The following is a 13,628-nucleotide window of genomic DNA, read 5'->3' as shown; positions in this document are numbered from 1 at the left end:
CTCGGTTGTTAAGGATCCATTCGTTCTATCCTTAACAACGCGGAGAAATTAGGACGCTTTTTGAGACTTCATTCTAAGCATCCTTTGAATTGGGACGGCCTTACGTCGCGCTGCTGTGACGCAATCCGTCTTAAAATACATCCTTAGAAGGTCGCAGCCTTTGAATTGGGACACAGCCATAGGCTGCATCCGAAAAACTCTAAGGCCCTGTCCCAAATGGCGCACTTCATGTGGACTTTCGGTCTCGTGGCCTTAAATTGCACGTTCTCGCTTAGTCTACGAGTCCGTAGGGTGTCCCATCTGTCATTTTTACGCTATGAAGTGTGCTCATCAGTGCCTCCTTTGCCCCCTTGATGCGGTCTACCAACACAGAAGTCCTTGCAAAAGGGAAGTCAGACGACGGAAGGGAGGAGTTTCACTCAAAAAAATTGTTTGTTCAATCAACATAATTGAATTAAGGAAAACTTTTCCACGAAATAAGATTAGGCTTGTACAACAAGAATACAATAAGTTAATTTAAACAAATAATCTTTTGTTGCACCAACTTAATAAATATATTTATATTGGTCATAAAATTATCTTGTTCAATAAACTAAATTCAGATAAGGAAAACTTTTCCACGAAATTTTTTCTGGTCTGTTCAACAAAGACAAAACAAGTTCATTCAAGCAAAAAAGTCTAGTTAAACCAATTGTCAGTTTCTATATAATACTAATTAGCATAAGCACACGTTAGCATGCTAATGACACATTGGATGGACATGTGAAAAGAGACTGATCTTCAAACAGTCATTAACACAGTTAGTGCTTTTTAAAATTAGTACGTATGTCACATCCACAACTTAACCACAAGCGCCACTCTTCTGCACGATGGTAACCAAACAATTCGTAAAAATATAACACAAAATCTTCTAAATCAATAAGATAAACCAACATTAAACACTATAAAGTCTTTCTCTTTACCTAAAAATGCATAAAATAACACTTAATTAAAAAAATTACTTTTCAAAGGCAGTTACATGCAAAGCATGCTGGGAAATACAGATTCACGGCCCAGTAAGTAATAGCAACAGAAATCATTAATGTGGTCCCAATATAAAATTATTGAGTTAATGTAATTTTTTTAAATTTAAGCAGATTGAACATTATAAAAATAGGTTGAGACAAAAAAAATACAAAATTGTGTTGTATTAACTTGTTTCATTTAAGTAAATTAGACAAGGTGCAAAACCTTTTTTGGTAACGCTTTAGATTACAGCCCGGAAAGTACTGGGTAAGTACAGCGAATTTACAGCGTATGTTTCTGTAATTATAGTTTACTTATGAAGTATGTACGTGTAATTATAAGGGAACAATTTATAATATTTGGGGAATAAAGAGGTAACAACCAGGAAAAATACAAATAATATATGCAGTAAAGTACTGCGTAAGTACAGCGAATTTATAGCATACATTTCTGTAATTATAGTGTACTTATAAAGTACATACATGTAATTTTAAGGGAACAATTTATAATATTTTCGGAACAAAGGAGTAACAAGTGCCACTTTAATTTACAGCCCGCAGATGTTGTATTTACTCTTTAACTACGTGAAACAAGGGGGTAACAAGTGCCACTTTAATTTACAGCCCGCAGATGTTGTATTTACTCTGTAACTACATGAAACAAGGGGGTAACAAGTGCCACTTTAATTTACAGCCCGCAGATTCTGTACTTACTCTGTAACTACGTGAAACAAGGGGGTAAAATTTTTTGACTTAGACTGTAACAACACAAAACAGTAACTACAGAAAATACACTCTTAGAAAGGATGTGTTAATTTTTTACACATCTTTGTGTGTTAAGTTTTTAACACATTATGTGTGATTTTAACACATTATATATCATTTTGTGTTGATTTTGTGTTAAAATATAACACAAGTTGTGTTAAAAGTAACACATAATGTGTTGTTTCCATAATAACACAGAGATGGGTGGATTTTGGGACAACGCATTTAGTGTGTCGTCCCAGAATCAACACTAATGTGTTGTTTTTAACACATTTGTTCTAAGAGTGTAGTTCTAGTTTTGCTTGCTTTGTTTTCACCAAAGTTGCCTTGCCTATTTTTAATTTTGCTTGATGACCCAACAAATTCCTGTACTCTTTTTCTTTCTTAAAGGGATAGTTCGGCCAAAAACGATATTAAACCCATGATTTACTCACCCCCAAGCTGTCCGAGTTGCATATGTCCATCGTTTTTCAGACAAACACATTTTCGGATATTTTAGAAAATATTTTAGATCTTTCTGTTGATTTAATGTAATGTTACGGGGTCCAGCAATAGTCCACGACCTTCAAGTCCAAAAAAAGTGCGTCCATCCTTCACAAATTAAATCCAAACGGCTCCAGGATGATAAACAAAGGTCTTCTGAGGGTAATCCGTGCGGTGTTGTTGTAGAAATATCCATATTTAAAATGTTATTAACGTTATTAACTACCTTCCGGTAGCGCCGCCATCTTAGAGTCATCCGCATTCAGGATGAGCGCTTACGCAGCATACAGCGGTTTCTCTGTTGCTGCTCTGTCCCCCGCCCTCCGAATTTGTCATACGTCACTAAGAAAAGTGCGTACACTACGCTAATACTCTCTCCTGAGTCTAAGATTGCGGCGCTACCGGAAGGTAGTTAATAACGTTAATAACATTTTAAATATGGATATTTCTACAACAACACCGCACGGATTACCCTCAGAAGACCTTTGTTTATCATCCTGGAGCCGTTTGGATTTAATTTGTGAAGGATGGACGCACTTTTTTTGGACTTGAAGGTCGTGGACTATTGCTGGACCCCGTAACATTACATTAAATCAACAGAAAGATCTAAAATATTTTCTAAAATATCCGAAAATGTGTTTGTCTGAAAAACGATGGACATATGCAACTCGGACAGCTTGGGGGTGAGTAAATCATGGGTTTAATATCGTTTTTGGCCGAACTATCCCTTTAAGGTAAGTAACCTTTATTGAAAATTCTAAAAAAATTGTATCGTACTAATAAATAGCATAAACACATTAACTGAATTTTAAGTTTTGTTTAGTAATCTAAAATACTTACTGCATATATTATTTGTATTTTTCTTGGTTGTTACCCCTTTGTTCCCCAAATATTATAAATTTTTCCCTTATAATTACACTTACGTACTTCATAAGTATACTATAACTACAGAAACATACGCTGTAAATTCCCTGTACTTACGCAGTACTTTACTGCATATATTATTTGTATTTTTCCTGGTTGTTACCCCTTTATTCCCCAAGTATTATAAATTGTTCCCTTATAGTTACACGTACGTACTTCATAGGTAAACTATAATTACAGAAACATACGCTGTAAATTCACTGTACTTACGTAGTACTTTCCGGGCTGTAATCTAAAGCGTTACCCATTTTTTTTTGAGTGACACTTCTTTACCTATTTCCGGTGTGATGCTTGAGTCTGTCCCAAAATACGACTCCGGTGCACCCATGTGGACTCGCATCAAGGGTCCCTAAAGTCTGGACTACGTGATGTCATCAAAGTGTGGACTCTGAGGAGTGTACCATTTGGGACAGGGCCAAAAGCTATGGCGGTTTCTCAATTCCAAGAACGCAAAGAACGGACTTGGTTCTTGTGGAGATTGGTCTTGCCAGGCGACCTTGGAAGAACGAACGATCTTCCTGTTGGTCACATGACCTCCCCAGATTTCAGCGCGCAAGTCTGCACTCGATATCAAGAACACATCCGGGGAATTTATATGCGTCCTCTGTACTTGTTTTCTTGAGAATTGGAATTGAACTTCGACAGTTAATGATGATGTAGAGCGAGAACACAAGGACGCAAGATCACTGTAGAACGCATATTGAGAAACATTGCTGCCTTCTGCGGCAGCTTTCCAAGGCAGGAAGGCATCAAGGCATGTCCAAATTCAAATGTTAGGTTTACTTCCTGTCTCCTGAGAAATCTATGCGTGGGCGTACAATAAGAATGTGATTGGTCGAGTTTGAAAAAATAAAATGGCAGCCAAGAAAGCGGCTGGAGCACAAATTTAGTGTAAATAAATGTCGATTTTCACTTTTTACACCTTTTAATTGCATTTCTAGCAAGAAATTAGTATTGTAGTTTTCAAATATGTGATTAGTTATCACAAAGGCGCTCTCTGTTTAGATTTCAAACACGCTGCCTTTGAAGTGTGTCCGAAAGCCTTTCTCTGAGTTGCCTTCAAGCCTCCGAAGTCATTTCCTTATGACGCAGCGAGGCAACGAGTCACTGCCTTGAGTTTTCAGACGCAGCCATACATATCTATGCGTTCATTTTGCTTTGTTCCATGCTTGTGAGTATTCTGTCTAGTCAAGCCAAGTTTATTGAATATTCAATTTCAAATTCAAACTTCATTGTTAAGACCACTCAAGTTTATTGTTCTCAAGTTTAGTGTTATAGCATAGTCATGTCTCTTGTCCAGTTTAGTGTTTAATCCGTCTTAGTTATATTATCATTCCTGTTAATGTTTTGCCCACTCGTGGGTCTTGTTTTCCTGTTTTGTTTAATAAAGTCTGCAGTGTTTTTCTATATCTGTTTGTGCCTGGGTTCGTTCATCAAATTCCCTAACACTTTCATCTTAAACCAGCTAAGACCAGGCAACCTTTTAGCCCGGTCAAGCAGCTAGTTCTATAGTGCACTTAAGTATTGCTGTTCTTGTGTTTCTCTATTTGCTTCTATTGTTAACTTATTAGTAAGTTGCTTTGGACAAAAGCGTCTGCTAAATGACTTAATGTAAATGTTAAGCTGGTGGGTTAGTTGGGCTTTCTGTCAGACCAGCTAAAAAGTATCTAAAACCCCTCTAAAACCAGCCTGCTTTACAGGCTGGGAGAGGAGATCTTTTCTTTAGGGTATGACTTTTTGCTAAATCTATTTAAACAAATGCCATAATCATCATTTCTTCTACCTGCATTCATTCCAGACAAATTTCTATAGTAATATCAACGATGTTGTTAAAAAAAGTTATATAAAATAAGGGGGACCAAAAGATCTCTTTCAACATAACTCCTCAAAACTGTTTACAATGCTTCTACCCATACGAAAAATTTGATTTGTGTTTCATGTTATCATTTTTATGTGTAGAAGGATGATAAAATGTACCATGCTTGCTAATGCAGACCCCATGACACATCTGAAAGTGTATAATTATTTTGCATTTTTGTGAAAAGATTCTACACAAAACCACCACACAGTTGTATTTGTGCAGATTTTTTTATTCTAAATTGTTTTAGTTTATTCAAAATGCTAAGCTTTAAATCTTGGCATTTTACCAAAAACTGTGGCTACCGTTGTAAGCTGTCAGCAAAGATTTATAAACCTAATTATGTTAATAAAGTCCTGTTAAATAGGTACTAGACAGGCATATTTACATTTTGTTTATTCAGACTCTTAAGTCTTGGCCGGTTGGATCTTCATGAACCATTTTTAGCTCTGTTAAGCTGAATGACATCCTGAACAAAGCTATTCATCCCAACAAAATCTCCAGCAATGATGTTGATGCTTTCTTTGTCAGGACCTTGATGTTGCTCCTTTACCCAGTCAAGCAACTGAGGGTAAGCAGACGTGGTCTTCTCCTTTAAAGACTTCATGAGGTACAGCAGCATATCGTTTCCATCATAGGTCAAATTAAGACCAGCCACGAAAAGTCCTTCTATAGACCAAACAAACATTATCACTGTACCTATTGTGCACCTTTGTGTACTGTACCTTTCATACCAAAAAAGTTACAAAAAGGAACCTTTGAGGGTACCACCTCAGTAACAAAACAGGTACAGTTTTGTACTTTTTTCTGACAGTGTATTCCTGCAGTTATATATTTTTCAATTAGAATTAAAGGGACAGTAAGTAGGGTTTTAAGTGTTTTATTAATCAAAATCAATGTCTTTATTCATAAATGCCAGTGATCTGACTTTACTTTGTAAGCTTAGATTTTCTTTTCTTTACTAACTGGGAACGGGTAAGTCCAAGGAGGCTTCCATGTCGTTCCGCCATGATAAACTATAATAGCAGAGAGGGACAAAAAGCAATAACCTACCAATGCGTTTCCACAACGCGTTTTCATTCAGAACATGTGAACAGCTGAAACAGACAAGGAGATCAGCGAGTACATAATGGCTTCCGTAGTGACAACGTGCATTTGGAAAAGCAGGTCGCTAGAGAGCACTATACGTTTGAATGCAAAATACAATTTCACCACTAGATGGGGGTAAATCCTACTTACTGTCCCTTTAACACACCATGTTAATTTTAAGGTATTTTAAGCAATTTACCTGGTCTGCCCTTTTGTTTCTGGCTGTTGAGGAATAAAATGACTTCTTTGGGATCTGAGTTATCAGCCCACCAGTACTCGATCCGAGGCCACAGAACTGAATCGTCATTGACACTACTGTTGTCATAAGACAAGATAACCTGGTGACCATTTTCCCAGCAATCCTTGAGTGAGGGCTTCACAAAGGAGACAACAAGCTTTAAAAGGTCCTGACTGAAACGTCACTTTTTGAAATATTTTCTGATATTAATATTAAAGCTTAAACCAGGGGTCTTCAACCTTTTTTGTGAGCAAGGGCTACCACAATCGATAAAAGGGTGATTCTCACGAAACCATTGAAACACCACGGCACTAATGATTTTAGCTATAAATATGTAATATAGTAATATTAAAAAGCATCAGAATTAACACAATACTGTGTTCTACCTTGAACAATGTGTGATTTCAACATAAGAATTTATAATTTGTCAATTTTATCTAATTTTCAGCTGAAATTCTCATTACCGCAATGTGTCCGGCTGTGTTTGAACATGCGTTATGTTGTAATTTAATCAAATTAACACAAAAATATTTAGAAAAAAAATAAATGGATGTTTTGCTAGACTACTTTAGATGACAGAAAAAATATTTACTGAATATTCATGTATAATAATAATAATGAAGAAAAACTAGGAAAATGATGTGTCCATGCCTGATGTTCTCATCCTCCGCAACACTTTTTGAGAACAGTTTAAGCACACATACAGAATTTTAATAAAGTTTGATTTTGAGTGACCAAGCACATGGACCAGTTACTTCAAGATGGCTACCAGGTAAGATCATTTTTTTTTACAGTTATTTGAAATATTGTCTTGTCAGAATGCTTACACGACATTTTGATTATCATTACCGGAACAGATGCTTATTAAATGTTAATTTAATTAATAGAAGCATAATACTTTGAGTTTAAATGCATGTGCAGAATCTCCAAATTATTTTCTTTCAGGTTTGTCATGTCATTTTGAAAATACGTCAGTGTTGATGTTTTCTGACTGTTGCGGTAATGAGATTTTTTAGGACTAATTTTTTTAATTATGTTACAAAAAGTGTTAAATGATAAGTACAAGTGTTTAAATTAATGTTCCCATTTACTCCAGACTTTGTTTTTCAATGTCTGGTGGGAAAAAAAATTTAAGCAATTTTTACATTTTCATGCTTGACATTTTTTAAACCAAGTTTTCGTGAGAATCACCCAAAAATGGAGGGCTACTTTTTTGATATAGTCTACTTAAAACATTTTTGTTTTATTTTTTGATTTTATTTTATTTTACTTGTTGATATGTTTTATCATTGTTTAAAATTTTAACATTCATAAAAGAAGCCAAGTTAATATAAAAATCATGTAATAAATAAATTAAAATTGAGGCTATTAGTAAAATGTGCTTCGGCGGGCAACTCACAGACTCCGTGCGGGCAACCTGGTGCCCGTGGGCACCATGTTGGAGACCACTGGCTTAAACCATATTTAAATGTCCAACTTATTTCCCTCAGTTGTAGGCTTTTATCATACATACCACTTGAGTCCTGGGACAGAGTTTGGTTTTAAAGTGCTCTTTGAGGAAGCTGGTCAGGTCATTGTGTTGACTGTCTGCCATTTCTTTAAAATGTGAGAAAGCAAGAATCACCACCTCCTTTGAATGCTGTTTTAACCATGTCTCCAACTCTGTCATTCCCTCCTACAGTAATTTCAAGTTATTAGGCATCATAGTGCTTTAAACTATATGTACACTTTCTATTTATCAAGCTTAATTCTATCAAGAAGTAATTGAAAGAGTATTAAAGTGATAGGAAAGTTGTGTATCTACCTTGACTGTCATTGTTGTGTATAGTCCATGGTAGAAGAAGAAATCACTGGAATCTGGCTTCCCAGCAACCCTCATGTCAAAGTATCGGACCCCAGCATCGAGTTGCTCAGAGACGGTCTTTTCCTGAACAATCATTTTAAAACATAAGCACAGACTTGGACCTACTTAAAGTATATATTAATAGGTACTTTACCTGAGCAGTGCCCCATTTTTTGACAATGGGCCTTAATATAATGCTTAATAACACAGTGTCCAAAGCCTTTAATTTTTGGGGTTCCAGCACTGAAGAGTTCACATCTAAGTTGTATGCCATGGCATCATGGCTACCTGAAGAATAATAACATTGATGCATACAGTATTTTTTTTACTTTTGTGATATTTTTAATTGAACTAATGTAAATTTAAATCACATTTTGTTTATATGCAATGCAGTGGATTTTAAAATAAGTTACATTTTTGTTTTATAAAATGATCCTTAGAAACAATATATGTTTTATTTTTAGAGCTATTCAGCACATTGGAATTGCATTGGTCTGTAAATTGATATTTATATTACTCACCTGGAATAGCAAGCTGGCTCAAAGGGATTTTGGTCAATTTCTCATTCAGGTTAGACATCCAATCCGAAAAACTCTCTATTTCACCCATAATTTGGTTCTCTCTTAATTTATCAATGACACTTTAGAGACAAAAGAAATATGTAAGCATGTGGATTACAGCTGTGGATTACATGAAACAGATCATGTAGTATGTGTCCTCTTTGTGCATTAAAATAGCTGTTCATCATTTTTATATGCAGAGCAACACCCTTTCGAAGGGTCATTATGCATCACTCAGGCATATTTGATGGGCCCCTCCAAAAAAAAAAAAAATTCAGTTCCTTATAGCAGGGTTTTCAAAGTTTTTGTCAGCCGAATCCCCTTGACTTGAATTATTTACTTGAAGTACACCTTGAGATTTTAAGTTATATATTTCAATAACTTTATAGCACATTTGCATGTAACTTCAAAAAGTTTTGTTTTTTTTGTTTAAAATTGACATTTTACATAATGGTATTACCTGTTACTGTACCTTCATCTGGTAATTTTATTTTATTGTTACATAAAACAAATATTAAACTAATAAAATATATATTTTATTTAGTAAGTGTTTTTATTGTTAGAATGTTAGATTGAATACATTTTTTTTACATATTAAATAAACTCACAAACCCCCTGCAATTCTTCCACAAAGCACTAAAGGTTTGCAAACTGTAATTTGGGAAACTCTGCCTTATAAACAGGTTTGTAAAGGAATCATTTCAGTGCAAAAGTTAAAATGAAATCTGCTAATTCACCACAGCGTAAACCCCATTTTATTGTAACCTTTTAAAAATATTAATTCATATCAAAATAACGCTGGATATAATAGGACTTTGTCCACACAAACATTGGAGAGAAGATCTGTGCTTTTTAACAACACTGCTAATTTACTTCCTCTTACATTTTTAAGCATTTTGCAAATGTTGCCGTTTTGCAAAGTTATAGCCTTGCAGGGAAATGCTTAAATCAGCTAGTTCAAGGCAGTCACTTAAGTTACATTTAATGACATGAAATTCAGTATGAAAAACAACCCTGATGTATCAGTTAACACCTCAAAGAATAAAGGCATGCAAAATAGTATAATGTCATTTTATATGCATATTATTTATCATCAACCGTTTGTGGCATTATAGTTAAATGGATAGTTTAACCAAAAATAAAAACAATTGTTCATTATTCACTCACTGTCATGTTTTTCTAAATCTGAGTTTTTTTAATCTGTTGAACACAAAGAAAGATATTTTGATATCAGTTGGCGGTACCCATTGACTTTAATAGTGTTTGTTTTTATTCTATTATGGAACTCAATGGGTACCATCAACTTTGTGCACCATCATTTTTTTAAATATCTTCCTTCGTGTTCAAAATTTAAAGGGATAGTTCACTCAAAATGAAAAATCTGTCATAATTTTCTCATCCTGATGTTGTTCAAAGGCTGTATGAATTTCTTTTTTCTGATGAACACAAAAGAAGATATTTTGATAAATAAAGATAAGCACACAGCAGATTGTAACCATTGTCTTCCATAGTAGGAAAACAAATATTATGGAAGTATTGTATATATGGAAATATTATGGTAGATATAAGGGATGCGAATTTATAAGAATTTAACGATTCCGATTCCATTATCGATGTTGCTTATCGATCCGATTCCTTATCGGTTTTCTTATCGATTCTCATTTGGTGAGGGAATAAGTACAAATTTTATTTTGTATTAACTCGCTTTAATATCTGTTCAGAAGACACAGAGTATACACAAATTATGTGTAGCAACCTCAGAACAAACTTAAAAGTAGGCGAGCTACTTCTTAAAGTAAAGTCCTATAGCCTAGGGCTGTGTTTCTCAACCAGTAAATATGTGATAGGACTGAAAAAAACAGAACTAGACTGACATAAAACATGCAACTTTTGGTTATGCATGCATTTGTTATTTTCTTTTGAAAAGACATGATGCTGGACAAAATACAACAAATACAGCAAATTAACCTACCGAAATGCAGAGGCATCTACTGTGGCAAACGGTTGGAAACCCTTTAACACAGACTTAGTCACTGCTCGGCAGAGTTGGACACTACTTGAGTATTTTTGTTTCATTTTCTAAGCATCTGTGCTTTATCAGAGGGGTTGTCTTGGGAAAACATTTACTTTACTAAAAATTTTTCACTTCATTCTAAAGCATAGAATCATGCTGTGTATTCCTTTTATATTGCACATTAAAATTGATTTAATACATAATTACATAAAAATTGTGTACTTTTACTTTTCTTGAGTACAAAAGTACTTTTTACTTAAGTAAAAGTAAAAAACATTACTAGATTTTTAATGTACTTAAATATGAAATATAAACCCAAAACTTGAAATTATGAAATGTAGTGGAGTTCAAATTATTAGGGCTGGGCAAAAAAAAGATTTTTCGATTAATCGTTTTTTTAAACGTGGTTGACTAAAAATCGATTCTCAAAGAGCAGAATCGATTTTTTTGTTCATATTTATTTCCGCAAACATTGAACGGAGGAATGGAAGCATTTTAGATTTCACAAGCAAGACTTAATTTAATCGAGAATCGAATCGAATCGATCTGGAACATCTGAATCGATACCCAGCCCTACAAATTGATAATATGCTTTGTAATCTATGTTTTCAAAAAAAAAAAAAAAAAAAAAAAACTGATAAAATATTAATACTTGAAAATGTACTTTTAAGTAGAAAATACTTAAGTAGTGTCCGCCTCTGCTGCTCGGTGAGATTTGTTTATCCTCGCCTCGGTCATTTTATTCCTCCCTGCCTCTGTAAACGAATTCTAGAGATGCACGAGAGATACTTTCTGCAGCCTCTGAGCCAGTGTGAGAGCCAGCCAGACTCAATTTGATGGACAATGACAACGGAGATTATCCGTATAGTAAAAGTTTACATAATGAAATGGCGCTCACATTAACATTAACACATTACCTTCGGCATTAAATAGATGTCGTCCCGTTAGCTCCGCTGGTGCTTGACTCGCTGTGTTGTTTGTTTTGCAATAGTGTATCAAACACGCGACGGTATTGTCGTATTTTCGCGTGAAATATAAGTTATTGATTCAACTGTTTCAGTGTTTCACAAAGCCTCGCTCTGCCCACCACTAATTGTAACGAAACTTTGGATCGTTCTGCCTCGATGCAATGTTTGCTGCGTTCTAAACCAAAACCAAAACAACACAGCGTGTGTGTGTGTGACGTCATGACACATTTGCAACGAGCGGAACCGATAAGCGGAATCGTTAAGCAGGCATGCTAACGGTTCAAAGGAATCGGTTCACTGGGCACCGCTCGATTCCCCATCCCTAGTAGATATAGATAAGCACACAGTTGACTGTACCCTACCCATTGAATTCCATTGTATTTGTTTTTCCTACTATAGAAGTCAATGGTTAAACGTTTTGGCTAAACTACCCCTTTAAAGAAACTCATACAGGTTTAGAACAACATAAAGGTTAGTAAATGATGACAGAATTTGATTTTTTGGGTGAACTATTTCTTCAATTGGAGAGATAGCCAGCAGCCATATCACCCTATGGCCCAAGACAGCTTACCCACTGAAGCTAAGCAGGGCTGAGCCTGGTCAGTACTTTGATGGGAGACCACCTGGGAAAACCAGGTTGCTGCTGGTAGATGTGTTAGTGAGACCAGCAGGGGGTGCTCACACTGGGGGTCCTAACATCCCAGTATAGTGATGGGTACACATAGGGTCAAAAAGTACTGTCATTCGGATGAGACGTTAAACCGAGGTCCTGACTCTCTGTGGTCATTAATAATCCCAGGATGTCTTTTGAAAAAGATAAGGGGTGTGCCCTGGCCAAACTTGCCCGTTGGCCTATTAATCATCCCCATATATATTAATTGGCTATATCGCTCTGTCTCCTCTCCACTAATAAGCTGGTGTGTGTTCTGGTGCAATATGGCTGCCAGGTGGATGCTGCACATTGGTGGTGGTTGAGAAGATTCCCCCTTTCATTTGTACAGCGCTTGAGTGCTGCAAAAAAGCGTTATATGAATGTACCAAATTATTAATTCAAGTGGAGAAATAACAAAACAACATATCCAGCATATTTAGAGATTAAAAATGTTTAATATTTTTTAATTGCACAATTATCAATTTGACAAAAGTTCAATTTAGAAAGCTCTTTTATGTCCATTCAGAAAAGTTAATTTAGTGATTTTCAAACTTTTATTTCAGGTTATGGTATACAGTACAGTAAATAAAAAAATGAATTATTCTCTTCCACCTATGCACTTATTCTTGCTTTCTCATATCATCTTTAAAGTCAACATGACACCTGATTTCCGTGCATATAAACACCCACTCTGAATTAACTTTCCTTTTCAGGTGATGTCACAAATCCTTCTAACATTAAAAAAATTCAACTTATATGACTTAAAGGAATAGTCTACACTTTTGCCATATTAAACTATGTTATTACCTCAACCTAGACGAATTAATACATACCTATCTTTTTTCAATGCGTGCACTGTACAGCGTGTTGTGAATGTGTTAGCATTTAGCCTAGCCCCATTCATTCCTATGGTACCAAAAAAAAGTTTTATTTTGTGGCACCATACTTACTGATATAACTCCTCATGTAACAGTATTTAAATAGGGAAAACACGAAAGTGTTTGGTGGCTTCCCTGTTTGGTACCATAGGAAAGAATGGGGCTAGGCTAAATGCTAACACATTCACAACACCCTGTACAGTGCACGCATTGAAAAAAGATAGGTATGTATTCATTTGTCTAGGTTGAGGTAATTCCTTTAATCCTGGTATGTAACACCCACTTTTTATAATCCTTTTTTTTCAATAATTCATTTATTTTTACATGAAATAATGCGTTTCATGGCATGACA

The 13,628-nt window shown here is 35.3% G+C and overlaps 1 protein-coding gene across 1 annotated transcript; it reads right to left on the bottom strand.

Annotated features, from left to right (window-relative positions):
* Positions 1 to 5,259: 5,259 nt before the first annotated feature.
* On the bottom strand, positions 5,260 to 11,963 carry LOC135783303 (PI-PLC X domain-containing protein 1-like). Its single transcript, XM_065293993.2, has 7 exons — positions 11,696 to 11,963; positions 8,726 to 8,844; positions 8,359 to 8,492; positions 8,166 to 8,288; positions 7,875 to 8,036; positions 6,323 to 6,497; positions 5,260 to 5,703 (listed from the first exon to the last, which is right to left on the bottom strand). The coding sequence occupies exons 2-7, from the start codon at positions 8,811 to 8,813 to the stop codon at positions 5,465 to 5,467; spliced, it is 921 nt and encodes a 306-aa protein (XP_065150065.1). The 5' UTR covers positions 8,814 to 8,844; positions 11,696 to 11,963; the 3' UTR covers positions 5,260 to 5,464.
* Positions 11,964 to 13,628: the final 1,665 nt, after the last annotated feature.

Source organism: Paramisgurnus dabryanus, chromosome 7, assembly GCF_030506205.2.
Source record: "Paramisgurnus dabryanus chromosome 7, PD_genome_1.1, whole genome shotgun sequence".
NCBI lineage: Eukaryota > Metazoa > Chordata > Actinopteri > Cypriniformes > Cobitidae > Paramisgurnus > Paramisgurnus dabryanus.
This window is presented reverse-complemented; position numbering and strand designations above follow the sequence as displayed.

What these genes read in the sequence shown, in the direction of transcription:
- LOC135783303 (XM_065293993.2), bottom strand. Translation starts at nt 8,813, where the DNA reads ATGGGTGAAATAGAGAGTTTTTCGGATTGGATGTCTAACCTGAATGAG. An exon ending in ACACAACAATGACAGTCAAG is followed by an intron (nt 8,037 to 8,165) that starts GTAGATACACAA and finishes AAATTACTGTAG; the next exon opens with GAGGGAATGACAGAGTTGGA. An exon ending in GAAACAAAAGGGCAGACCAG is followed by an intron (nt 5,704 to 6,322) that starts GTAAATTGCTTA and finishes TTTGGTCTATAG; the next exon opens with AAGGACTTTTCGTGGCTGGT.